Genomic DNA, 27,210 nt, shown 5'->3' with positions numbered 1-27,210 from the left:
TGGGTTTCTCATAACGTAGCAATTTTCAAGAAAAAGATGCAAATCAAAAGTGAGGAGGTTTATGTGGTGAGGAAAAGATTTGGGAACAGGCAGCTTCTCGCTCCCGCCACCAGGTGACGCTACTGGTCCAGGGCACATTGGTCACCTTCCTGAACAGCAGTTGGGGGTGGTGCTGTGCCGAGGAGCAGTTGGCAGTGGGCCCCTCTTGGTAATTTTCAAGGCAAGTGTTTGTAACTCAAGAATACATCTAATTAGGTTTGGGACCTGGTGATGACAGAAGCCAAATTTGGGATTTTTGACTGCCGTGTCAGCGGTTGCTGGATGAACCTGTGACCCAGAACTGCCCAGATAGCAGAACCATTCATTTGGGATCATTATACCTCCTAATAAACAGACAACGAATTTCACGACTTGCTGCTGATGTACAAGAAAAACATGCTTTCCTTTAGATGAATATGTAATCGGAGTGGTTGAGGCTGAATCCTATCTTGGGACTTGTGGTGTTGGCTGGAGGCTCTGTCACATCCCAGAGGAGATGGCATTGACTTCCAAATTCTCCTGAAAGTGTCATGGTCACACAAGCTGTGTGTGTATGATCTGCTAACACAGACACTGGCACTCCTAGTTAGCCTAACCATGTGTGTGCTTTGTTCTTTGGTAGGTCCATTTCCTCACTGCTTTGTCTTGAGGACGCAATGATGCCGAAGAAAGCAAAGCCCACAGGGAAGGGGAAGGAAGAGGGATCTGTTCCCTGTAAGCAGTTGAAGATGGAGGCAGCTGGTGGACCCTGCTCCACTTTGAATTTTGAAAGCCCCAGTGATCTCTTTGAAAGTTTAATCTCCCCCATCAAGACAGAGACTTTCTTTAAGGAATTCTGGGAGAAGAAGCCCCTTCTCATTCAGAGAGATGACCTTGCAGCGGCCACATACTACCAGTCTCTGTTCAGGCTGTCAGATATGAAGATTCTCTGCAGCCGGGGTATGTACTATGGAAGAGACGTGAATGTTTGCCGCTGTGTCAACGGGAAGAAGAAGGTTTTAAATAAAGATGGCAAAGTGCACTTCCTTCAGCTGAGAAAAGATTTTGACCAGAAAAGGGCAACAATTCAGTTTCACCAACCTCAGAGATTTAAGGTAACAGGTTCTCCCCATCACAGAATCATTTCATGTGTTAAAGTGCTAACATTTGGCCCCAGATCAGCTCAGGGATGAACCTGGGATGATTAGCGTCCTACCAGTTTGAATGCTTTTTAAATACATTCCAAATTAGGAGGTCTTGTGTTATCTTTTGGCTAAACTGTTAGAATCGTGCAACAAGTCGGGGGACATAATTTGGTGTCATCACACTGCAAGAACTGTATTGCAAGTTTATAAATTAACATTAAACCTCCAGGACCATGTTCTGTGGGTGGTTTATGTTTCGGTGTGTATGGTAGACATTTCTATTTGGTTTATCCTGTCATTATAATTTAAGACATGATAGTGTCAGGGTGATCATTTTCTCCTTGAAGTTGGTTCCCTTTACTGCTCACATCGAGCTAAGTAGAGGCTTTGGAGCTGTGACCAGATAAAGTACCAGATGCATGTTTAAGAATGAGACCCTTATTAACAGCCTCCAGGTAACTTGGAGGGTGTGGGTCGTGGAACTACTCCTAGGGAGGCCATCATAGGTGGAAAGTAGCTTTGATTTGCAAGTCTGGGAGTCTTGGCTCACTTTTTATTTATTTTATATTTATATAAAATTTTATATAAAACATTTATATAAAATTAACATTCAAGAAATAATTGACTTTCTCTCTGCTCAGTTTCTGCTTCATAAAATGGAATCTTAGCTAATCTGCTTTTATAGAGGTTTGAGATCTTTAGATGACAGGTGGCCCGGAACAAATGAGGGCCTCTTTTCAGTTCAGAAATCCCCTTTCATGACCCATGGCTGAACCAAAATGGCAGCATGGGAGGAGGAGGAGAGCTGTCTTTGAGGTTCCCTGGTGAGGATTCTGGCTGTGTGATGGCTCCTGGGACTTTGTCATCCGTTATCAGTACTGTTTCCTGTGACTGAATTTAGTTGCTTTGTTAGAGCCCATTGGCCAGATCTAGTGAATGCCTTTTCCTCTCTTATCCAGAGTAACTTGAACCTATTTGTGCTCTGGATAAAGTATAAGTATTCTTAGATGTTTCAGTACAAGTCCTGATTTCAGATAGTCCATCTCATGCAGTCATAAGAAGTTGAATTGTTCCTGGAATGCCAACCTTTTGGCCCAAACACTGAAAAAGAATTTATTAATAACTTGCCAGACTAAGTCATGATTTTAATTCAGGAAATATGGATACCATGGTGCTTCTCTCTGAGCTAGTCCTTGACTCTTTCCTTGGATAGAAGCAGCACTTTTTTTAAAAAGTGGGTTTTAGACACAATAACTATGAACATAAAAGGTCAACGAAGTTGATTATATGTAATTTGGTAACAAACTAGTAAAAGGTTATATCATTTGCCATATGGGTGGTGTCCTTAGTGGCTGTCATTACTCTACTCTAGAATCATCTTGGGCTTTTCCCTGCTCATCTCTTAAGTCCTGCACATTTCTCCTCTGATTCCAGGTGGCCAAGAATGTATTTTCTTTGCCCTGTTAACTCAGCTCTTTGGCCAGGTTTAGGAAAGTGGGAAGGATGAGCTTTCTCGGTCTAAAGTCAGCCCCCTGGCTAGACTGGGATGTACCCTGCTAATTTTCTCTTTCCACCACTTGAGAGACCTATAGGAGCTCACCCTCTTACAGTGGATGCTGGGTTCTAAATAGTTTATTATGAGGAGATTTAGTGTGTGTGTGTGTTTAGGAATGTGCATATTAATATCAGGATAGTAAAAGTCTAGAGGCAGTTCATCACTGGCTAGGTTGAGAGACTGTTAGAGTAGACAGTGTCTTATTTGTTGAGTTTCAGGATGTGTACAAATTCTTACTCTAGTTGGTCTGGAATGAATAAGGAGGTAATCAGAGAGCCCTAAGTTGTTCCCCACCTTCTTTGGATAATCCATATGGCAGAGGTCTGAGTCTGTTTACCAAATCCACATGTGTTCACTTTTGAATTGTCTTTTTTTATATTATTTATTTATTTGAGATAGAGAGAGAGCAGGAGCAGGGGAAGGGTGGAGGAAGAGGGAGAAGTAGACTCTCCCCATAGAGCACAGAGCCCAATCCCAGGAGCCCAAGATCATGACCCAAGTTGAAGTTAGATGCATAACCTACTGAGGCCCGCAAGTGCCCCACTTTGGAACCTTCTAACAGACATTTGAAATGAGGCATTCACTGTGGTCTCTATTTTGTATATGAAAACATTGGAGTTCAGAGCTATGGACCTTTTCCATAACTGCCTAATAAGGACTTCTGACTCCAAATCTGAGGCATTTTCCTGCCATACTTTTAAAGATGTTGATTGCTACGTAGCAGGGCTTTGCCATGTTTGTTTTTGCCTTTCTTTAGGTGTACCCATGGGCTTCTGGTTCCACAAGCAGTTGCATTCAGTTTTGATTTTTATGAGTAGGTCAGTGGAGAGAGAAGGTTGTACCTGGCTAGGGGAGAAGCTTCCACCTTCCCTTTTCACTGCTCTGAAGTCCTCACTGGCATCTCCAGACAAGGTTGGGAAGCCTGACTTAAAGAAGACAGATTTTGATTGCCAGGGTGGCTCAGTCAGTTAGGTGTCTGCCTTTAGCTCAGGTCATGATCCTGGGGTCCTGGGATCGAGTCCTGCATTGGGCTCCCAGCTCTGCAGGAAGCTTGCTTCTCCCTCTGCCTCTCTCTCTCTCTGTCTCATGAATAAATAAATTTTTTAAAAAATCTTTAAAAAAAGACAGGTGTTTTGTTTTAAGATTTTATTCATTTATTTGACAAAGAAGGCAGGAGGAGCAGGAGAGGGAGGAAGAGGCCCCCTGCTTGGCAGGAAGCCAGACATGGGGCTCAATCCCAGTACCCTGGGATCATGACCTGAGCCAAAGGCAGACACGTAATGACTGAGCCACCCAGGTGCCCCAGAAGACAGGTTTTAAGAGCCTTGTTTGTGCCTAAGTAAGTCAGTGTTGGTGAGGCAATAACACTTGTATATTGCCTTGCAATTAAGTTGTTTTATCAGTCTTAGTGGGGGAGTACTCATTTTACAATAAAGATGCTAAAGTCATTTAGTTTGTAACTACAACTTGGATTAAGGTGGTTTGACTTCATATCTCTTTCTACTAGGCTATACTTAGCAGAATCAAAAACTAAAGGTCCAGGAGAAATGGAAAAATTATGCAACTGATAGGCCCAGGTGCTTGAGCGGGGAGCCATAAAGTCACCCATCTGGTGCTGAGATGCCTCTCAGGCCATCAGAAGGAATAGCCCTGGTTTTCTAATGGTTCCAGTTATAGTATGCGTGTAATTACAGAGCCAGATCCTGTTGGCCTCTCCCTGGTATAAATTAGACTCTTTGGGGGCTCTCTTAACTCCTTGGAGCTACTCAGAAGCCATTAAGTTATTCTTCCTCTGTTAAGTAGAACCCTTGATCTATAAATGAATCAGTAGCCCAGTGGTCTTTATAAAAGTGTCTCCCAGAGTGCTTTTCCTACTGACCTAATTCTTTCCCACTTGATACTTTTAATACTGTAGATCCTTTTTCAGTCAAATGGTAAGACCCACTCCCAAGCTGTGGTGATTGGCTGACTCCCTAAATTTTTAGAAATACATTTTAGTGTCTTTTGTATGCCAAGCACTGTACATTTGTATCCTTGAGACTGAATGTTTTTAATATCCGTTAGTGTCCTCGTAGTGACTTGTGTTTCCTTTAAGATGATTCCTAAAGAGGCAGTATGGGGCCAGGGCTAAAGGGCTCCAGCCAGTCTGCCTGGATTTCGATCCTGGCTCCATCGTATGTTAGCTGTGTGTTCTCGTGCTTTGGTTTCCTCATCTGTGAACCGGACATTAAGACATTGCTCCCCTTACAGGACAGGGTTGTTGGGAGGGTTATATAACCAGGGTACGTAAAGCACTTAGGAACAGGGCTTGGCAGAGAACGGGGGCTAATACCTGCCTGGCCTGACTGCTCCCCACCTCTCCTCATCTGCTGGGAAAATCAGCATTCATAGTCTCTCTCTCAGGAACTACTATAGAACTCTCCCTGCACACCCCCACACCACTCCCCACCTGCAAAAAAATTCTTGTTCTTTAACAAGTCTTTCCCATTTCAGTAAGGTGAAGCAGGTGCTAATTAATTACCCAGCCAAATCTAGAAGGGTTTTAATCCCCTTCCCCTTCCCAAACCCCGTCGTACTTCGTCATAATCCCTCACACTCTGTGCTACTTCCAGGGTGCATCTCCACCTCCTCTTCCCCCCCACCACCCTGTTCATCTCTGGCCTGGGCTCCTGCCTTAATAGCTTCCTGACTGATGTCTCTTCATTTTCTCCAGGCCACTCTCCACACAGTAGCCAGAGTGAGCTTTCAGAAATATACATTAGCTCTCAACTCTATGGTCAACTAATCTTTGACAAATCAGGAAAGAATGTCCAACGGAAAAGAGACAATCTCTTCAACAAATGGTGTTGGGAAACTTGGACAGACACTGCATAAAAATGAAACTGGACCATTTCCTTACATCACACATGAAAATAGACTCAAAATGGATGAAGGACCTCAGTGTGAGACAGGAATCCATCAAAATCCTTGAGGAGAACACAGGCAGCAACCTCTTCGACCTCAGCTGCAGCAACTTCTTCCTAGAAACATCACCGAAGGCAAGAGAAGCAAGGGAAAAAATGAACTACTGAGACTTCATCAAGATCAAAAGCTTTTGCACAGCAAAGGAAAGTCAACAAAACCAAAAGACAACTGACAGAGTGGGAGAAGATTTTTGCAAACGACATATCAGATAAAGGACTAGTATCTAAAATCTATAAAGAACTTATCAAACCCAATACCCAAAGAACAAATAATCCAGTCAAGAAATGGGCAGAAGACATGAACAGACATTTCTGCAAAGAAGACATCCGGATGGCCAACAGACACATGAAAAAGTGCTCCACATCACTTGGCATCAGGGAAATACAAATCAAAACCACAGTGAGATACCACCTCACACCAGTAGAATGGCTAAAATTAACCAGTCAGGAAATGACAGGTGTTGGCGAGGATGCAGAGAAAGGGGAAACCTCCTGCATTGTTGGTGGGAATGCAAGCTGGTATTCCCCTCTGGAAAACAGTATGGAGGCTCCTCAAAAAGTTGAAAAGAGAGCTACCCTATGACCCATTAATCGCACAACTAGGTATGTATCCTAAAGATACATATGTGTGATCCAAAGGGGCACGTGCACCCGAATGTTTATAGCAGCAATGTCCACAACAGCCAAACTATGGAAAGAACCTAGATGTCCATCAACAGATGAATGGATAAAGATGTGGTACACACACACACACACACACACACACACACACACACAGACACACACGAATACTATGCAGCCATCAAAACCCCAAAATCTTGCCATTTGCAACAATGTGAATGAAACTAGAGGGTATTATGCTAAGCGAACTAAGTCAGAGAAAGAGAATTATCATATGATTTCTCTGATATGAGGAGTGTGATAGGCAGGACAGGGGTTCGTGGTGGGAATGGAGGGAAAAATGAAACAAGATGGGACCAGGGAGGGAGACAAACCATAAGCGAGTCTTATCTCAGGAATCAAACTGAGGGCTGCTGGAGGGCGGTGGGCAGTAGGGACAGGGTGGCTGGGTGAGGGACACTGGAGAGGGTATGTGCTATGGTGAGTGCTATAAATTGTGTAAGACTGATAATTCACAGACCTGTACCCCTAGGGCAAATAATACATTATATGTTAATTTAAAAAAATAAAAGAAGCTTCCACCGTAGTGCAGAATACTACAGAAAACCGAAAAAATCAGCAAGGCAGGGAATCAGGAGTCATGCAGGATTTTACGCAGGGCCATGACAAGATCTAATGTATATATATTTTTAAAATTTTTTTTAAATTCTTTTATTAACATATAATGTATTATTAGCCTCAGGGGTACAGGTCTGTGAATCGCCAGGTTTACACACTTCACAGCACTCACCATAGCACATACCTTCCCCAGTGACCATAACCCCACCACCTCTCCCTGGCAACCCTAAGTTTGTTTTGTGAGATTAAGAGTCTCTTATGGTTTATCTCCCTAACAATCCCATCTTGTTTTATTCTTTTCCTACCCCGCAAACTCCCCATGTTGCCTCTCAACTTTCTCATATCAGGGAGATCATATGATAATTGTCTTTCTCTGATTGACTTATTTCGCTAAGCATAATACCCTCTAGCTCCATCCACGTCCTCGCAAATGGCAAGATTTCATTTCTTTTGATGGCTGCATAGTAATCCATTGTATATATAAACCACCTCTTCTTTATCCATTCATCTGTTGATGGACATCTAGGTTCTTTCCATAGTTTGGCTGTTGTGGACATTGCTGCTATAAACATTCGGGTGCACGTGCCCCTTTGGATCACACATATGTATCTTTAGGATACATACCTAGTAGTGCGATTAGTGGGTCATAGGGTAGCTCTCTTTTCAACTTTTTGAGGAGCCTCCATACTGTTTTCCAGAGGGGAGTACCAGCTTGCATTCCCACCAACAATGCAGGAGGGTTCCCCTTTCTCTGCATCCTCGCCAACACCTGTCATTTCCTGACTGGTTAATTTTAGCCATTCTACTGGTGTGAGGTGGTATCTCACTGTGGTTTTGATTTGTATTTCCCTGATGCCAAGTGATGTGGAGCACTTTTTCATGTGTCTGTTGGCCATCCGGATGTCTTCTTTGCAGAAATATCTGTTCATGTCTTCTGCCCATTTCTTGACTGGATTATTTGTTCTTTGGGTATTGGGTTTGATAAGTTCTTTATAGATTTTGGATACTAGTCCTTTATCTGATATGTCGTTTGCAAAAATCTTCTCCCACTCTGTCAGTTGTCTTTTGGTTTTGTTGACTTTCCTTTGCTGTGCAAAAGCTTTTGATCTTGATGAAGTCTCAGTAGTTCATTTTTTTCCCTTGCTTCTCTTGCCTTCGGTGATGTTTCTAGGAAGAAGTTGCTGCAGCTGAGGTCGAAGAGGTTGCTGCCTGTGTTCTCCTCAAGGATTTTGATGGATTCCTGTCTCACACTGAGGTCCTTCATCCATTTTGAGTCTATTTTCATGTGTGATGTAAGGAAATGGTCCAGTTTCATTTTTATGCAGTGTCTGTCCAAGTTTCCCAACACCATTTGTTGAAGAGATTGTCTCTTTTCCGTTGGACATTCTTTCCTGCTTTGTCGAAGATTAGTTGACCATGGAGTTGAGGGTCCATTTCTGAGCTCTGTATTCTGTGTCAGTGATTTGTGTGTCTGTTTTTGTGCCAGTACCATACCATCTTGATGATTACAGCTTTGTAATAGAACTTGAAGTCTGGAATTGTGATGCCACCAACTTTGGCTTTCTTTTTTAACATTCCTCTGGCTATTGAGGGCCTTTTCTGGTTCCATATAAATTTTAGGATTATTTATTCTCTTTCTTTGAAAAAAATTGATGGTATTTTGATAGGGATTGCATTAAATACATAGGTTGCTTTAGGTAGCATAGGCATTTTCACAATATTTTTTCTTCCAATCTATGAGCATGGAATGTTTTTCCATTTCTTTGTGTCTTCCTCAATTTCTTTCATGAGTACTTTATAGTTTTTTGATTATAGACTCTTTGCCTCTTTGGGTAGGTCTATTCTTAGGTATCTTATAGTTTGGGGTGCAATTGTAAATGGGATTGACTCCTTAATTTCTCTTTCTTCTGTCTTACTGTTGGTGTATAGAAATGCAGCTGATTTCTGTGCATTGACTTTATATCCTGAAACTTTACTGAATTCCTATATGAGTTCTAGCAGTTTTAGAGTGGCATCGTTTGGGTTTTCCACATAAAGTATCATATCATCTGCAAAGAGTGAGAGTTTGACTTCTTCTTGGCTGACTTGGATGCCTTTTATTTCTTTTTGTTGTCTGATTGCTGAGGCTAGGACTTCTAGTACTGTGTTGAATAGCAGTGGTGATAGTGGACAGCCCTGCCGTGTTCCTGAAATTAGTAAAAAAGCTCTCAGTTTTTCCCCATTGAGAATGATATTTGCTGTGGGTTTTTCATACCTTTGATGATATTGAGGTATGTACCCTCTATCCCCACACTGTGAAGAGAAGAAAGGATGTTGTACATTGTCAAATGCTTTTTTAGCATCTATTGAGAGGTTCATATGGTTAGTGTTCTTTCTTTTATTAATGTATTCTATCACATTGATTTGCAGATATTGAACCAACCTTAAAGCCCAGGAATAAATCCCACTTGGTTGTGGTGAATAATCCTTTTAGTGTACTGTTGGATACTATTGGCTAGTATTTTGGTGAGAATTTTTGCATGTGTGTTCATCAGGGATATTGGTCTGTAATTCTCCTTTTTGATGGGGTCTTTGTATGGTTTTGGGATCAAGGTAAAGCCTCATAAAATGAGTTTGGAAGTTTTCCTTCCATTTCTACTTTTTTGGAACAGTTTCAGGAGAATAGGTATTAATTTTTCTTTAAATGTTTGGTAGAATTCCCCTGGGACGTCATCTGGCCCTGGGCTCTTGTTGGGAGATTTTTGATGACTGCTTCAATCTCCTTACTGGTTATGGGTCTGTTCAGGTTTTCTATTTCTTCCTGGTTCAGTTTTGGTAGTTTATATGCTTCTAGGAATGCATCCATTTCTTTCAGATTGTCACATTTGCTGATGTATAGTTGGTCGTAATAATTGTTTGTATTTCTTTGGTGTTGGTTGTGATCTCTCCTCTTTCATTCATGATTTTATTAATTTGGGTCCTTTCTTTTTTCTTTTGGGTAAATCTGGCCAGGGGTTTATCAATCTTATTAATTTTTCAAAGAACCAACTTCTAGTTTCATTGATATGTTCTACTGTTCCTTTGGTTTCTATTTCATTGGTTTCTGCTCTGATCTTTAGTATTTATCTTCTCCTGCTGGGTTTAGGCTTTCTTTGCTGTTCTTTCTCTAGCTCCTTTAGGTGTAGGGTTAGGTTGTATACTTGAGACCTTTCTTGTTTCTTGAGAAAAGTTTGTATTGCTGTATACTTTCCTCTCAGGACCACCTTTGCTGTGTCCCACAGATTTTGAACAGTTGTGTTTTCATTTTCATTGGTTTCCGTGAATTTTTTCAATTCTTCTTTAATTTCCTGGTTGACCCATTCATTCTTTAGTAGGGTGCTCTTTAGCCTCCTTGTATTTGAGTTCTTTCCAACTTTCTTCATGTGGTTGAGTTCTAGTTTCAAAGCACTGTGGTCCAAAAATATGCAGAGAATGATCCCAGTCTTTTGGTACCAGTTGAGACCTGATTTGTGACTCACGATATGATCTATTCTGGAGAATATTCCATGGGCACTAGAGAAGAATATGTATTCTGTTGCTTTGGGATGGAATGTTCTGAATATATCTGTGGAGCCAGGCTAAATAATCTGTGTGGGTTTGCCTCTGTAGCTTTAGTTTCCTGAATTCTTTGCATACAACTTTAGAGGACAGGAATGAGGATAGCAGCCTCAAATTTCTAGCCCATAGGAGCCAAGAGCTCAGAGCCCTACTCCTCACTGCACCCGCAGAGAAAAACAGTCAATCACTCTTGTCTCCCTGGTCTCCGGTTGCACTCTGTGCTCTCCCAGCCTGTGACCAGGTGTTTCTGTCTCTGGCACACAACCCCGTTTGGGGTCTCCAAACCCAGCAGATTCCTACAGCGCGCTCCCGCACTGCTCCTCCCAGAGAGGGAAGGAAGGGGTCTCCTCGGATCTGCCACTTGTGGGGTCACTGCTCGAAGAGCGTGGCCCAATGATGCCAGAAATCATGGTTTATGGCAACCCTGAGGTGAGAGCCCACTCCTCGGTTCTGTCTCTGCAGCCAGCTTCCCTACTGTAATACCTGGAGGCTCTGCCACATTCAGGTACCCCCAGTCTTTCTGTGACCCTGAGGGTCCTGAGACCACACTGTCCCCATGAGGGCTCCCCCCCCGCCCACCGGAGCAACATCCCTCATGGAGTAGACTTCTAAAAGTTCTGATTTTGTGCTGTGCTTCTCTACTGCTTGCTGGGAGCCGGCCCCTCCCCCCATGGACTATTTTCCTGTATGTTGCCTCGGATTCACTTCTCCGCACATCCTACTTTCCAGAAAGTGGTCGCTTTTCTGTTCTTAGAATTACTGCTATTCTTTTCTTCGAGCTCCTATTGAGTTTTAGGTGTTCAGAATGGTTTGATAACTATCTAGATGATTCCTGGGACCCGATGAAATTTAGATCTCCTACTCCTCCACCATCTTTAGGATGGAAGTTTCTTGAGAGCAGAGCTATTGGCTCTTTCACTGCTGAATTCTCAGGTATCTGGAACATGATAGCTGTGCAGTAAAGACTTGCTAAGTGAATAAGAACATGTTCTTGCTCTTGTTTCTGACATATTTTTCACCTCTTCTCCCACCTTTCTTCCTTACTTTCTTTTTAAGGATGAGCTTTGGAGGATCCAGGAGAAGCTAGAATGCTACTTTGGCTCCTTGGTTGGCTCAAATGTGTATATAACCCCTGCAGGATCCCAGGGCCTCCCACCCCATTATGATGATGTGGAGGTAAGAGGAAGAAAATTGTTCTGCTCAGGGAAGGAGTCACTGCGAGTGACTGAGTTAGATGTTGGGATTCAGTTCAGCTCCCTGTCCTTCTTGCTGTGTGGTCCCAGAGATCTTAACCTCACCTAGATGTTGGGTCAGATCAATTCCACCAAACTGGTTTCCTGCTCCTTCTCAAAGGGGAGAGGTGGTTCCTAGGTTTACTAATATAAAGAGCTACATACTCCTATGAACAGGTATTTATTGAATCTGTCTGTAGAAAAGCGTGATTGGCTTTTTCTCTAATTTCACAATGTAAGGGTTTAGTAAAGTGAGGTCACAAGTAATCCTTACATCTGCTTTCATTTTGTCCTTTTTCTGGAGCTGCCAAAAACAGATAATTTTTTCCATTTGTGAAAATCTCAGGGCAGCTTGAACGAAGGTCATGGTTTCACTTAAGGTCTGGCCCCTTGACAAGTGTTGGTTCACTGTCATGTGGCTGCCAAACAACAAGTTAACTCTTTGGCCTGGGGAGTCTGTTGCTTTCCTTTTTTGCTAAAACAGGTTATGAACACAGAGTTTTTAGTAAAAAGCCCCTTTTCGCCCCTTTGAAAGCACTTTCATACCAATACATTGCCTAAAAGTTTTTGGTTTTGTTGTTGATATTTTAAGCCGAACTTTGAGATACCTTTGGCTGAATGAAGAATAAAAAACTTGAAGTGTTCCTGTCTGCCAAAGATGATATTCAGGATTTTAGGCCCTGAGGAATATATGAAGCTTGGCTTTTCCGTCAGAGATTATGGGCTTTCAGCTGTCTGATGGAAGATGTAAAGGCAGGAGATGGGGGGATATAAAGAACCCAGTGAGGCTTTATTATAGTGAAGAGAATGAATGTCCTTCCAGTATCGGGGCTCATGATTACCTGTTTTTAAAAGTGGAAACTGGCAGTGGCAACTTTTAAGTGTAGAGTGAAATGCCTCACTAATCTCTCATTTTTATTTTTTATCTGAAACTTGTAATCCATCTGAGCCTTTGGAGGGCTAATCCTCTAGCACCACTCTGCCACGTGAGTTGTCAGGAAGCTCACTGACACTCCTGGGCCCTGTGGCTCTCTGTAGGTCTTCATCCTGCAGCTGGAAGGAGAGAAACACTGGCGTCTCTACCATCCGACTGTGCCCCTGGCCCGGGAGTACAGCGTGGAGTCCGAGGACAGGATTGGGAGGCCGACCCACGAGTTCACGTTGAAGGTACGGGACTTCCGCCGTCCTGGCTGCTGCTCCTGACACAGGTTTCAGTTTGGGTTTTAGTGTGTGTTCAGTGGTCCCTGTGAGAATATATGCAAGAGTGTGGGGTCGGGCTGGCTCTCGCTCATTAGCACGGGCAGCTTCTTTTTTTTTTTTTTTTTTTAAAGATTTTATTTATTTATTTGACAGACAGAGATCACAAGTAGTCAGAGAGACAGGCGGAGAGAGAGGGAAGCAGGCCCTCTGTTGCCTTTTTTTTGAAAATCAAGTTTACTGGAACACAGCCACATCCCTTTCTTATTTGCCATCTAGGGCTGCCTTCATATCGCACCTGCAGAGTTGGCTGGTTGCCATGGAGATCACGTGACCTGCGAACCACAACTATTTACTATGGAGCCCTTTACAGAAAGAGTTCCCCAACCCTCTCTCTTGGTGAAGCATGTTTAATAGGCTCTTGGTTGATTATTTTTAGGCCATAGACTAAGCTTTCCATGGTGTCTGAGGCCAGTGCTGAGTTACCTAGCCTGATGACTGGCTACTCGCTATGCCCAAGAAAGTTGGTCTTCCTTGTGGTCTTCAGGTATAGATGGTGTGGGTTCTGGGAGGCAGTTCTGGGAGACTGGGAGGAGGTGTGGTGATGCCCATTAATCACACCCATCCTGTCTCAGTTCATTAAGAGCAGCCCTGAGTCTCCTGGGAGGAGAAATAAGCATTGTGTACCATGGGTTTTTATTCAAGTTGCATGTCTGTATACATGTGGGGTTTAAATCAGTGATGCTCTTCAAATGAAATCTTGTGTAAATGCCCATTGTATGAAACAGAGAAACTGAGTCACTCTGGGTGGGGAGGGCATGAAGGCCACCAAACCCAAGGTCTCAGGATGAAGACCCCCTCCTACAATGGAAACACCACTCTGGTTTGGGGATCTGACACACCTAGGTTTGAATTCAGCTGCTGTTACTTAAGAGCTGTGCATTCTTGGGCATCTTATTTATCTCAGTCTCAATTTCTCCTTTTTTGAAAAGGAGATCATAATAGTTACCTTGTAGGTTGTAAGAATTAAAAAATATGTTTCAGTGCCTCTTTGTAATGAAACTCCTTGGAAGAGATGGCTCTAAGTCAACATATTTATTGCTACTTATCAAATTCCCACAAATTCTCACAAATTCAGTGGCTTAAAACAACACAGATTTATTAACTTACAGTTGTGCAGTTCAGCAGTACAAAAGGGATTTGGTTTCACTTGGCTGAAATCATGTGTTGGCAGGACTGATTCCTTCCAGGGCCTCTAGGGGATAATTCATTTCCATGCTTTTTCCAGCTTCCAGAGGCCGCCTGCATTCCTTGGCTCATGGCCCCTCCTCCATCTGCAAAGCCAGCAACGCAGAGCCTCGCCTTTCTCCCACTGCCATCTCTGGTTCTCTCTTGCCATACCCTCTTCCACTTTTAGGTAGCTGTCTGGATAATCTGGAATAATTTCCCTGCCAGCAGCCTTCATTGGCCTTGTCCATGTGCCCTAAATATTCCTAGGTGCCCGGGGTTAGGACGTAGATAGTAGTGATCCTGTCACCATTCTTGGTCTTCTTTTCTGCTCTTGGGCACTCCTCCCACCAGGCTTTCCTCCATTCCTCCAGAACCATTCTCCCCAAGGTTACTGGGGGCCTCCATGTTGTCAAGACCAGTATAGTGCTTACCTCCGAATCTGCATCCAGCAGCCCCCTGTCAGCCTTGCTGGACACAGTGGGTCATTCCTGCCTTCTTCACTGGGCTTCTGGGATGCCACCCTCTCTTCTCTTGCCCACCTACTGGCTGTTCTTCTTCATTCTCCTTTGCTCTTTTGCCCTCAGTCTTTGCGTCTCTGAAAGTTAGGGGGCCAGGGCTTATTTCCTGGACCTCTTTCCTCAATTCATACCTACTCCCATGGTTTTAAATTCCCTCTAGACTGTCATATTTTCTGTGCTATGTTCTGTCTCTAGCCTACATATCTAAACTCTAGACTTATATCCAGCTACCTACTTAATATCTTCACTAAAAAGGTAAAAGATATTGCCAATTTAATTTTCTGCAAAGTAAACTCCCATTTCCCACCCTCTCCCTAGCCTCCTTTCCTGTAACTGGCTCTCCATTTTCCTGCTTGTTCAAGATAAAACCCTTGGATGTGGATCTATACAAAAGCCTCCTATTTGGTATCCCCACTGCAGACTTTTCTGACGTAGCAACCATATGATCCTTTCAAGTTCCATTGAACCCTTTGCCCAGACCTCCTTTTGGGAGCCATTGAACCCTTTGCCCTTTCTTTTAAATCTAGAATAAAAGCCAAAATCCTTAAAACAGCCCAGAATGCCCTGTCATCTGGCTCCTCTTCTGCCTTCTCACTTCATCGCCCATCATTTCCACCCTCACTACTCTCCTACCACGTTGACCAATCCTTTTCAAAGATGCCAAGCACTTTTTCAACCTCAGGACCTTTATGCTGCTCTTCCCTCTCCCTGGAATCTTTTCTGCCCAGGTAGTCCCATGCTGGCTTGCTCATTTCCTAAAGTCTCAATTGAAATGTCATTGTAGCAGAGTGAGGTTTCAGTGCCGATCCTGAATAAAAATGGCACCCCTTACCCCAGGCACACCCTGCCCCCCCACTCCCATATGCTTCATTCCTCTCCTTCCTGCTTCTTTCATTTTCACTGCATTTACCACCACTGGACCTTGTTTATTTACTGCTTTATCTGCCTTGCTCCACTAGAATGTTTTTATGGTATCCGTTGACTCTTCTTTCTCCTCAAATGTTTGCTCTTTGTCTTGAATGGACTACCAAAGGGCAGGCCTTGTTTTGTTTACCGCTCTATCCCCAGTGCCTAGCATGGTGCCTGGCAAGGGAAGAGGATGGAGATTGGTTAATCAGATGTTTGTGGTATGAATAAATGCACAAATGAAGGGCCTATTCGGAGGGGTGATGCAGAGACAGTGAGTGAGTGATAGGTATAATTGTGAGTAAAGCATTTGCTTGGAGTAATTTCCCTGTCATCTTGGTGTCATTCAGGGTGCATGAACCACCAAGATAGCGCTCATGAATATGTTTAATTGTATGTTGTTTCTTGCTTTAAGGAAAATCTTAACATTAAGAAAAGTTTTGTTTTGTTTTGTTTTGTTTTGTTTAAATCTGCTATTTCTTGAGCTGCCTCTGCAGGGCCCATGCTCTTCACCAGTGAGCTGACTGCTTCCTGTGGTGGCAGGTTTTTTTTTTTGTTGTTGTTGTTTTTTTTTTTTTTTTTTTTTTTTTATCCAGGTGGGATTAGGGAGGGTGTAGCCTCTGGAGTGATTTAGGAAGGATACTTCTGTCCCCTGGCTTGGGCGAGACCTGGGACAGAGTAGAAGAGGTTCATCTGCCCAAGAGAGTGACTAATCTTCCCTCACATCTAGTTTTTAGGTTCAAGTGAAGGGTTAAACATTCATTGAGCCTCTGTTGTATACCTGATGCTTTGGTGGCTTAGGCTCTGGGGAATACATAAAGGACCTTGACCCTGCCTAGAAGAGCTCACCAACTTGCTGGTGGGGGCGGGGGGGTGGCAGGTAGAAGAGTAATTACAGTACAGCCTCCTGCCGTCATGGCTCCAGGAACTCTGGAGATGGCATCTCCTTTAATCCTGAAAATAAGTCTGTGATTGTTGGGCCAGTGCCTCTCTTTTACAGGTGGAGGAGCTGAGGCTTAGGGGGGTTCAGTAATCTCCTGGGGCCACTAGCCTGTAAGCGGCAATGTCTGTTTGACTGTAAGGCTCCTACTGTTCACTCCACCACTTGAAGGGTAGACAGGGGAGGGTGCAGGCTTCCCAGGGTGTCACCTGCTTAATCCCTGGATTGGGGCAGGGCAGTTTCAGTGTACCTGCTCTTAGCTTGTGAGTAAAGAAAGTGGGTACTGAAACCCTCTCCAGGTTTGGGGTTCACAATGACAGGCTCACAGGCATGGTGAAGCTAAACTAGTGGGACCCCAGGAGCCCAGCACACAGACCACCTCAGGAATCACAAAGTAGGTTTCTAGAATGGAAGACTGAAACCCAGAGCCTATTTTTGTCTCTTTAAGACATGGAGGATTGAAAAGACACCCTCTTTATTAACTCCCTTCTCTCATTTTTTATTTATTTATTTATTTATTTTAATTTCCTTCAGCCAGGTGATTTCCTGTACTTTCCCAGAGGGACCATTCATCAAGCGGACACTCCTCCAGGGCTGGCCCACTCCACTCACGTGACCATCAGCACCTACCAGAACAAGTAAACACTCTCCTCCCAGCCGTCCATCCCAGGGAAGCTCAAGTTGTGGCCCATGGTAGCCACATGCAGAAGGGAATGAGGGGGTTGGCCACTGCTGTCCTGTTTTTTCCAACCTCAGAGGTTTCCTTTAGGCTCCCTTGCTAACTTCCATTTCCTTTATAGAGTCCTGCCCATGCTGTGGGTCTGTCTGGGGTTCCTCCTGGGTGTTCCCAGGAGGCTAATCGTATAGAACATTGGGAGCTGTCCCATGAGGCTCCCAGAGTTCGGGAAGAAAGAACCACAGCTGCGGTGCTGTGTTAGTGAAGCCAGGCTGGGCTTGTGGCCTCTCTGACATTTTCTTATTACAGTTAAATATTTATAACATAGAATATGCCACTTTAACCATTTTTAACTGTACAATTTGATGACATTAATTATATTCACACTGTTGTGCAACCATCACCACTGTTTCCAAAACATTTTCATCACCCCACACAGAAACTCTGTATCCACTGAAACCTCCAGATCTCTTTTAAGGGTTCCACTTTTTATAAAGTTCATGAAATTGAGTAGGAAAGGAAGTCTGGAACAGTGAGACCTAAAAGCACATGTGCTGAACACAGTTCTAATTAAAACCGTGTTCCATCTTGGTGAGTGCCGCCTCACAGGACAGGGCAGCGGCAGCCTCCCTGTGAGCAGTTTCCTGCCAGCAGCCACCTTCCTAGCACCTGCCAGTCGTCGCCGCCCTGCAGCATGCAGGCACCAGACCCTGTGCAGTTGCTGGGAATGCGGCCTAGGACTGAAGGCGCTTGGAAAGAACTTGCGCTCTGGAAGTGGTGGTGGGAGGGGAGACAGACTGGGAAATAGTTAGCAGTGGGATAATTCCATCATGGGTGTGCAGAGGAGACTCCTGAGGAGCACAGGGAAGGCTTCAGAAATGACACCCAGGCTGAGTGAGTCTTAAAGGATGAGGAAGCAGAGGTGGGTCAGATGGTCAGGGTAGGAGAGGCATCCCAGTCCCAGTAGACAGCAGGTCCCCTCCTACCTTCAGAGCCATAACTTGCAAAACAAGTAAGCATGACTTCTTCCTCATCTGGCTTTTCTGCATGACATGAACCCATGTGTTTAAGAGGCTGACCAAAGCAACTAGCTGGAGCCTGGCCTATAGTTAGTGCAGTCGCTGCCCACAAGTAGGCCAAAGCTTGTGTTATGCTTCCTTTATGAAAAATGCTCTTTTCACTGTCACTAGGCATAGCCAGGAACAGAAGGTCATCGTGGCAGGCTCAAGAAGAGCAGGAAAAATTGGGGGAGTGGGGTCGTAAGAACTGGAGAAGGGACAGCCCCAGGGAGGCTGGAACCAGAAGTTCATAGTGGGTGTCAAGCAGCTCTGGACCTTGGCAGCCAGTTTGGCCCTGTGGGTGTCTGTGTAGCTTCTGGTGTCCTGCGTTAATGTGACTAAGCTACTCCCCCATTCTGGGATTCTCTGTCTTTTGCATTCACTTGATGCCTCCAACTAGTTTTCTAGTCAGTGGCTTTTCATGCACTTGTTTTCCTTCCTCATCTCCTATTTACTCATACCATTGACTCATCCATAAGCCGTCATCAGTTACTTATCTGACCTCCCTTTATCTCCCTGAATCTAATCGCTTCTACTTCTGCTAAACTATTTTCCAATCCCAAGAGCAGAGATCTGGTGGGCTGCCCCTGGGTCCCACACATGCCTTCTCTGGTCAGCGGGGGACGTGGACAGGCACCATAATTGAGGAGTCTCAGGTCAGACGCTGACCTGTGCCTTTTCAGTGGTGCTGGAGCTAGAATGGGACAAACTGGAACTCAAGAACCATTGCTCCCCAGAGATGTCCCTGTGCCGTGGGCCTGGTACCCCTGATAGCACTGGCACGGTGAGGACTGGGGCCTTTCCCTAAACCCTCTCAAGGGTCAGTTGCTGGGAGTGTCTGGGATCTGGGACAGCAGCAGGTTAATTTGACTGTTTTGCCAAAGTGAACCCCTCAAGAGATATTAATCTCAAATTTTGGCCCAAGATCCATTCTGACTCTAACAAGAGCACAGAGTTCAGTTTAACTGCAATGACCTCTCTTGATGAGCAACTGCCACACAATTTCACCTATGACCCTGCAAAAGAAGAGCTTCTTTTTGTGCTGGTAGAAGATCTCCAGGAGGCGGCTCATTCAGTCAGATGTGAGGCTGGGTGTAACATTAAGTTGCAAAGTGTGAGGACACCAAATGGTATACATCTTAGGGAAAGTGTCACTGATGTGACTTTTGTCTTCTGACACTTTTTTGGAAGCATAAAAGTGTTAATTTTGCTTACTGAGTGAGAAGCAAAAGTCATACTGTGAATTCCCATTTTTGCACATAGCCAGCAATTTGAAATCTGGTGATACTGAGGGAAGATTTTAAACAGCTAGAAATATTTAAAGAGAGCAACCCCACAGAGTGTTTCTACAGTGGCACACATTTAGGAGTGCGCCAACTGTAAATGGCCCAGACAAATTCAGGTAATTGAACACTGATGCTCATCCCTAGATGTTATTTTTGGCCACTGGATTCTACCCTTCTAGGCCTGCTAGGGTTTAACAAGTTACATATTGACTGTTTTGAAATTAATTGATGTTGGATATTTCACTGAGGAAAAGTGCCCCTCTTTTATAAGGGAAAAAGGAAAATGTAATGTCTAACAGTTCAGATAATGTATAACAGTCCAGGGATTTTGCTGTTACCCTAAACGTATTTCTTTTGGAATTTTTTTAACATAAACTATTTTTTAGGTCCTGTGATTGTTAAAAATTTCCTACAGAGCTCCTCTCATAGACATTTTTGTGTTACAACTGAAAACATTAAAAATAAATTGGGCCCTTGAACTTCCTACTTACACCTGTATAGGATTGTGTGGTATCTTTTAAGAGAAGTCGTAAATTAAAGCCTAGCTTCCCACCTTCTAACTTTCCACATGAGTGTCTGGGAAAGGGGAGGGGGAGAAGCAGTGTGATTGATGAAGGCCTTCAAGTTTTTTTGTGCTGAGTAATGTCCAATTAATGGAACTCACTGTGCCTGGGGAGTCAGAATGTAGTTTGTAGCTTTGGGATTTACTAGTAATCAGTGTTTTATGTAGATTCCGTGGGTGTTCACAGTTTTCTTTCTGGGTGCATGTTGCAGTTCGTGGGGAGATTTCCTTTTGGACACCATTTCAGGGCTTGTATTCGACACTGCCAAGGAAGATCTGGAGTTCCGGGTTGGCATACCCCGGCAGCTGCTCCTGGTAAGGAGTAAAGACTTGGGTCGGGGGGTGGGCAGTGGCAGCCCAGGCCAGCAGAAGCTGTGGCCTGCCTCCTCTGGACTCCAGGATCCTTCTTCCCACTGGAGTCAAACTCATCTCCTCCTGCGCTGCCTGCATCGATGCGTGGTTTGCAGAGACCGTGGCGCTGCATGTTATGTGGGAGCTGAAGGGCTGAGACTTTTGTGTAGACTGCGCGGGGGCGCTAGAGGGCAGGGTGGGAACGCTGGCTGAGGGAGATGCTGAACCTGAGTCCCGTGACAGGGAGAGTAGTAGCTTCAGTCCACTGGTGTGAGACCTGCGTAGGCGCCCCACTGGCCATGCCGGCTGGTGACGCTCCACGGGCTGCTCTGGAGACCAGGACATGTGCGGGAAGCCCTGCTGGAGTTCGGGCCAGGACTCACTTCTCCTTCCAGCAGGTGGACGCCATGGCTGTTGCGAGGAGAAGGTTAAGTGGCTTTCTGAGGACCCTTGCCGACCGGCTGGAGGGCACCAAAGAGCTTCTTTCAGCTGACATGAAGAAGGATTTTGTTATGAACAGACTCCCCCCTTACCATATGGGTGACCCAGCGGAGCTTTCAACACCAGGTGTGGTATTTCAAGGCTTTCCTGGATGGGCTCCTCTTTGGACAGGTGGAAAGTGAGCAGCATTTTAGAATTAAGGTGGACCTAGATCTATCTTTAGCATGTTATGTTTGGATGAGATGTGCTGTTGCTTTAGGGATCGTGCATCTCACAAGTCTTTTTGTAAAGAACCTGCATCCCAGCATGATGGGGGAAAGAGCCCTGTGATTGTGGGTGAGAAATTTGTGTATTTATGGGCACTCTGGTATTCACCATCTTCAGGAAGCTTTAAGAACTTGAACACTAAAATAATTCCAGCAAGATTATCTCAAAGATGGGTGAAATGTAAGAATGCCCAAGGTTGTCACTAACATTCCCAGAGTTCCAAGTGACTATTTTGTGACCAGTTTAGGCTGCAAATGACCTAACCCTTCTGGATAGGTGGTGATAGCAGGCCATCAGTACAACACTCCTGCAGTGGGACAGATGAATTTAGGACTTGTTACAACAGGGAAGACCACACACTGCTCGGAATTGTGGGGCATCTCAGTATAAGATTTTTGAAGGGATTTATATTTATAGCTTGAGTTAGATGATTTTTCAGGAGGGTTGAGAAAGCAGGGCTTTGTTCAGGGATGGATGCCATCAGAAAATAAGGAGTCTGGTTTTGTGTAGGCAGGAGGGATGAAATGAGGCTGAGGTGGCAGTTAGTAAGGGAGAAGATCAGCAGGACAGGGGCATTGGGTCATTTTTGAGGTTTGGACAGTATTCTTGCTTTCACCTGAGTTCTGACATGATGGACTGGTCTTGCTTCTGCCTCGCCCTTTCAGAGTAGCCTTGTTGAATGTTGGTGTTCTGTGGAATGGTCTGTGTTCAGCAGGAGAACACTGAGACAGGGCTGTGAGTGCCAGGGCACCTCTCCTGCTTTTCTCCTTCTCTGTAGAGTTGAGACAATTATTTTTACTAAGGTTTATAAACGCTTCCTTTCTCATGGTTGAAACCCACTAAAATAAGACAATCTGTAAGGTCACCTTTAACATTGATTCCACTTTATAATTTTATAATAATTGATTCCACTTTATAATTTCATCTTTCGGGGAAGTTTAGAATTTGTTTTTGCACCTGTTCAAGATAGATTTTTACCAACGTATGTATTTTAATCTTTAGTAAAACAGTTTTCTGAGTATCAGCTTATAGCACAGAATATCTTACCAGAACTCTTCCTTGTCTTAGCCGTTAGAGTCTGTAACGCTATGTTCCCTCAAGACTCCTTCAACCAGATGACCCCGTAAGTCTGGTCTCTTTTTAGTGGGTAACTTTTGTATGAAGTTAAATCCAACTTGGAAAAGACTTTTTTTTCTGTGAGCTTAATTAGGTGGCTCTCATAACAGTGCTTGACCTCCATGGATGGGGTAAGTTTCTAGGATTACACAACTAGTCCTTGGTGAGGTGGTGTGGTATGGACTCAGTTGTTGTACTGCTGGGCTTGACACACAGAGCAAGCGGCAGACGGAGGCTGGAACTTGGGGAAGCCAGTGTTGGGTGCAGCAGGTATAGCTACTCTGCTTCTGTGGCCTGGTTTAGATCTGTAAGAATGAGCTCCGTAAGGTTGTAAACTGTACTTCAGTATCATAAATATGGGGTAAGCCAATACTAGAGTTGGAGGGCACCCCACATTTGGATTCACTGCACACAAATTTGAGCCTGGGTTTTCTAGTGAAGGCTGGCTTTCCCCCTCTGGGTCTTCTAGGTGGACAGTTACCAAGGTTGGACAGCACAGTGAGATTGCAGTTCAAAGACCACACCATCCTCACAGTAGGGCCGGATCAGGATCAATCTGTGAGTATCCAGAGGGGAGGAGGTCTCCTCTCCTCCCAGGACATTTCCATCACAGACCTCAGGTTATCAAACTAACAGACAGCCCCTACCTTTTCAGACCCTCTGGGCAGCCATCTGTCCTCCTAACGTAGTGCCCTGACTTTACATCAGAGGGTACCCAGATCTCACTATGCCAAGGATGCCTGCCCATTAGGCATTGGTGGTGGGCCCGCATGCCCACAGATCCCTCCTTCACTTCCCTCATGCAGTGATGGATGCCTGGTCTCTGCCTTCTGGTTCAGGCCATACTGCACTTGCTCAGACAACTGCAGACCCTTCCTTGTTCACGCACCTCCCTCACACACTCTCCCATCCTGTACCTTGCCCAGTCTGTCATTATGTACGATTTTGTTGATGTTCTATCTTCTAGACATGGAGAAGAAAATTTATATCCATAACCTTGCCACCTAGCCCCATGGTTCCTAAAACTGGCATACTGATCCTAGACTCGACTCAACTGGAAAACTTTTAGAAATGATAAATTCCTGGGCTTCACTTGATCTGGGTTACAGCTTCCGTATTTATTACTAAAGCTCCCTGCACAATCCTAAGGACCTCGAGCTATGGCTTCACCCTCTTCTTCTTGGCCAGCCATCTTGGGAGGTACTCCATGAGTGACTGGAGGGGCTGAGAGTTAGGAGAGCTAGATGTGTGCATAACCAGACTGTCACAGCCATCAGGGTCACACCTGGACAGGACTGGTTTATAGTATATATAGAAAACCTCAAAACTCTCTTGTATTCTTAAAAAAAAAAAAGTCCTAGTAACCCTTATCTGAGGTGACAAGGACTGAGGTTCTGGTCACTGTGTGAGATGGATGGACAGGAGTCTACAGTAATTGGAAGTTTTTATAGATCCCACAGCTGGTATTTCTCAAGAGGTAGCATTCACTCTGTGGTGTTCATAAATTGCCAGCTTATAACTGGGAATATCATATATGGATATAAAAAAAGTGCTGGCTGGATTAAATGAAACTTGAATGTTTCATTGATAAGCTGATATGTAAGTAGTTGCTTTTTCATTAAGCCACATTTCTGATGATGCTCTACGAGCTACACTGCTTCATCTTAAAAAAGACCAGTGCCTATTTGCTATACACAAATAGAAATCCGAGGGATATAGTTTGTGTATATATATATATTCTAACTTTGTGCCAAAAAGATTCTTAGTGTTGAATTTTGTTTTGGAGAACCCTCCTTGGTTTGACCTCCTCAATACTGTGTTGTTGACAACTCTTACCTTTTATTTAAGGATGAAACTCAGAAAAAGATGGTTTACATCTATCATTCCTTGAAGAATAGGAGAGACACACACATGATGGGAAATGAGGAAACAGAGGTCTGTTCCAACCTAAAATGTCTTTCCTGTGATTTGATGATGGCTGGGAAGAATGTGTTAACCTTTAATTTATGGGGGATGTGCTTTCTTGTGACTGCAGCGTGGGCTTAATGTTTCACACAATTAACAGAGCCCTTGCACAGGGATGATTAAGTCAGACAGTTCTGTGATATACATACACATTTATCAGCTTTAAAAGATACGAGCTGGGACCCGGTAGCCTGGTAGGAAATGTGTAATATAAATATGAAGCACTTCAAATGACTAATTTCTTAGGATATAAACTCAGAGACCTTTTGTGAAATCTGAGTTTTTATGTGGGAATTGGCAAATTCTATACATTACCTAGTTGTAAGGGTACCAAAAATACTGAGAACTGTACAAGTTTTTATGAAAATACCACTTTAATATTTTTCATCTGACTAGTTTATCGTTTTTCAGTCCCATGGACTTCGCTTCCCTTTATCACATATGGATGCACTGAAGCAACTTTGGGACCACTCAGCTATTTCTGTCAAGGACCTGAAACTTACCACAGATGAGGAAAAGGAAAACCTGGTGTTATCCCTCTGGACAGAATGCTTAATCCAGGTAGTCTAGTGCCTTCCCAGAATCCAGGATGTACCGTCTCACAGATACACACATGTGCAAAGAAGAGCAATGATTGATGTGGTGCTTTGAGTCAGTCGACTGGGACTGACCTGGTCTTACAACAATTTTCCTCACCTGTGTTACTAATAACATGAGCCGTACCTGTTTCAGGGAGTTAGGCACACAGAAGAAAGGTGTCTCAGTAACAAAACCGTACTTTTGGCAAACTCATTTATTCCAGTGTGATAGAAAAGGCACAACTCCAATAAATGTATCATTGAAAGTTAAAGGTCATTACCTGGCTTTGTCATTGTTCTTTGGAAGAAACAACTTCTTTAAAGAGCCTCATTGGCCCTACAAAAATCTTTTAAACAATTAACACAAAGAAAAATTTTAAATTGGTTTTTTTACAATGAAAATATACATACCTTCATGTATACACAAACCCCTCCCCCCCGTTAAAATAAAGTTACCCTGATAACATAAGTTTCATTAAATACTGTCACACCAATGAAAGGACTCACATCTATGGGCATATGTGAATTTTATAGATGCTGCTTCAGAGATGACAAAGAGCCTGAGACTGAAGGAAAAACATTCAGTATTTACATGGAAAGACCAAGTCTCTATAAAAAATGCTCAAAATAGTGGGTCTTTGCATTTAAACAATTCACTGTTATTTTACATTCTAAAGTGCTCATAGGCTGATATTTAAAAATATCACTGGAGTATTTAATCTTTCTATATAAAAATAGAGCAGTTTTCTGCTTTTTGGTAAAAGTTTGGGACAAAGGGAACAGTTGTCTCAAGTATTTTTCCCTCCTGAGTCGGTTTTAAATGTAAGAACTGTATAATTTTTAAAGGTGGTAATGATTACTTGATATCCTACCTGATTTTGCTTAAAAATGGAAATGAAAAACTGAATTTTCAGCCATTAAGTAAAATGGTATAGTCAAGGCTCAAATACTGCTTGGTTTTAATTTAAACATTTTGGAATTTCCCTTTACTACTTCAGGCAGACAAAGAACAATGTGACTAAACAACTCCTTGAGGGCAGGATGAGGCAAAATCTAGGGTGAGGTCTCAGCACCAGGACAGGTGACCACTGGTTAGTCTTGTCACCCGAAGGGCGTCTATTACTAAAGAGAGCAAGGATGGTCACAAGTTATTTGTGCTTTTTTAGTTTGGCCATAGAAAATATACCAGTATTCGAACCTTTTTCCTGAACAAAGCTGAGGTCCTTCCCTGGGGTCAGTTACAAGTACGAATACTTAACGGTGCTTCAGTTATAAAAGCCTCAGTAGAGAAGAACCTTTAAGGCTTATCTAATACAGCAGCTTAATAGGAAGCTTTATTAATAAATATGTTTTTAGGCATTGCTAAAAAAAATATTCATCTTCTTGCAAAAGGATGACTTGACCTAAAGGAATTTGTTTCCCTGTGCTTATTAGCACTCACATACCGTCTCCTAGGATATTAATAGTTAATACAGGCTGACAGTCACCAGTGTCCTACAATGACAGTCAGGAATAGGACTTGTGTCTGGTGGATAGGTGAGAAAACACACACTTGAGGGAACTTGCTCACCACACACTGGAGACCAAGCAGGACTAGAACCTTTCACAGAAATCAGAACATGCTTTTCACAGGACACTACACAACTGGTAAGAATACTTGAGTGTTTCCATGGTTAAGAGCAATAGTCTTAGAAGCTGGAAGAAAACATCATTCTGCTTAGTAATGTAGGACCGTGAGGATAAGTAACTTCCTTTCTGAGGGATGTGAGGTTCCTTCTTTGCTCTTTCTAGAGATGGTGCAGATTCTCTCATAATATTTCAATGTCCCATTTCTGTGTTTCTTCTCCCTCCAGGGGTTGATTTACAATTACATGAGTCTTGTCATAATAATTTCCTCCTAAAATGGGAGTTCCAAAAGAAAAGATTGTTCACACAGATGCTCAACAGTATTCAGCCCACTGTGTGGTGGATTAAGACTTCATTTCCAAAGCAGCCTGAAGTGGGAAGCTGAGTTTAAATAAGCTTAGCTATGATTAACCTCAAATCAGACCATAGTATGATTCAAATTGAAAAACTATAACAGTTAACTGCAAAAACCGTGTGCCCAGCAATGCAATGCTGGAGAGCAAAGTGCATGGAGAGAGCAGAGCTCGGCCTGAATGTCAGGCACTGTTTCTGTTTCCACAAGGACAGTGGCTGTGACAAAGCCAATTAAAGCAACAGCCCAGACCTTGCTCAATTCCAAACCAAGTTTAAATGATACCTACCATCAATTTTAAGTGAGGGCTTTTGAGGACTACAGCAATTCATGGCAAAAAGAGACTTCTAAGAAATGAGACATTTTATGGCTGATGAAGCTTTAATTTTAGAATTGTTCTCAAAGATCATGTA

The 27,210-nt window shown here is 43.5% G+C and overlaps 3 protein-coding genes across 3 annotated transcripts in view; 2 read left to right on the top strand and 1 right to left on the bottom strand.

The window, feature by feature from the left end:
- Nucleotides 1–709, top strand: part of GABRR3 (gamma-aminobutyric acid type A receptor subunit rho3) — a 63,813-nt gene extending 63,104 nt beyond the window's left edge. Inside the window, exon 9 of the mRNA XM_032882252.1 lies at nucleotides 662–709. Coding sequence (XP_032738143.1) covers nucleotides 662–688 — 27 coding nt within the window. The 3' untranslated portion in view covers nucleotides 689–709. The remainder of the gene's footprint in view (nucleotides 1–661) is intronic.
- RIOX2 (ribosomal oxygenase 2) lies at nucleotides 670–25,091 on the top strand. The gene is made up of 9 exons (XM_032882253.1): nucleotides 670–1,133; nucleotides 11,553–11,672; nucleotides 12,767–12,895; nucleotides 17,054–17,157; nucleotides 20,314–20,416; nucleotides 20,848–21,019; nucleotides 22,746–22,834; nucleotides 24,125–24,211; nucleotides 24,653–25,091. The coding sequence occupies exons 1-9, from the start codon at nucleotides 696–698 to the stop codon at nucleotides 24,809–24,811; spliced, it is 1,401 nt and encodes a 466-aa protein (XP_032738144.1). The 5' UTR covers nucleotides 670–695; the 3' UTR covers nucleotides 24,812–25,091.
- The window catches only part of CRYBG3 (crystallin beta-gamma domain containing 3), a 109,607-nt gene continuing 107,419 nt past the window's right edge, over nucleotides 25,023–27,210 (bottom strand). The window contains exon 22 of the mRNA XM_032882249.1: nucleotides 25,023–26,716. Within this exon, the coding sequence (XP_032738140.1) occupies nucleotides 26,628–26,716 (89 nt within the window). The 3' untranslated portion in view covers nucleotides 25,023–26,627. The remainder of the gene's footprint in view (nucleotides 26,717–27,210) is intronic.

Source organism: Lontra canadensis, unplaced genomic scaffold (assembly GCF_010015895.1).
Source record: "Lontra canadensis isolate GAN:19392208 unplaced genomic scaffold, GSC_riverotter_1.0 scaffold80, whole genome shotgun sequence".
Classification (NCBI taxonomy): domain Eukaryota; kingdom Metazoa; phylum Chordata; class Mammalia; order Carnivora; family Mustelidae; genus Lontra; species Lontra canadensis.
Note: the sequence above shows the minus strand (reverse complement) of the source record. Positions and strands in the feature narration are given on the sequence as shown.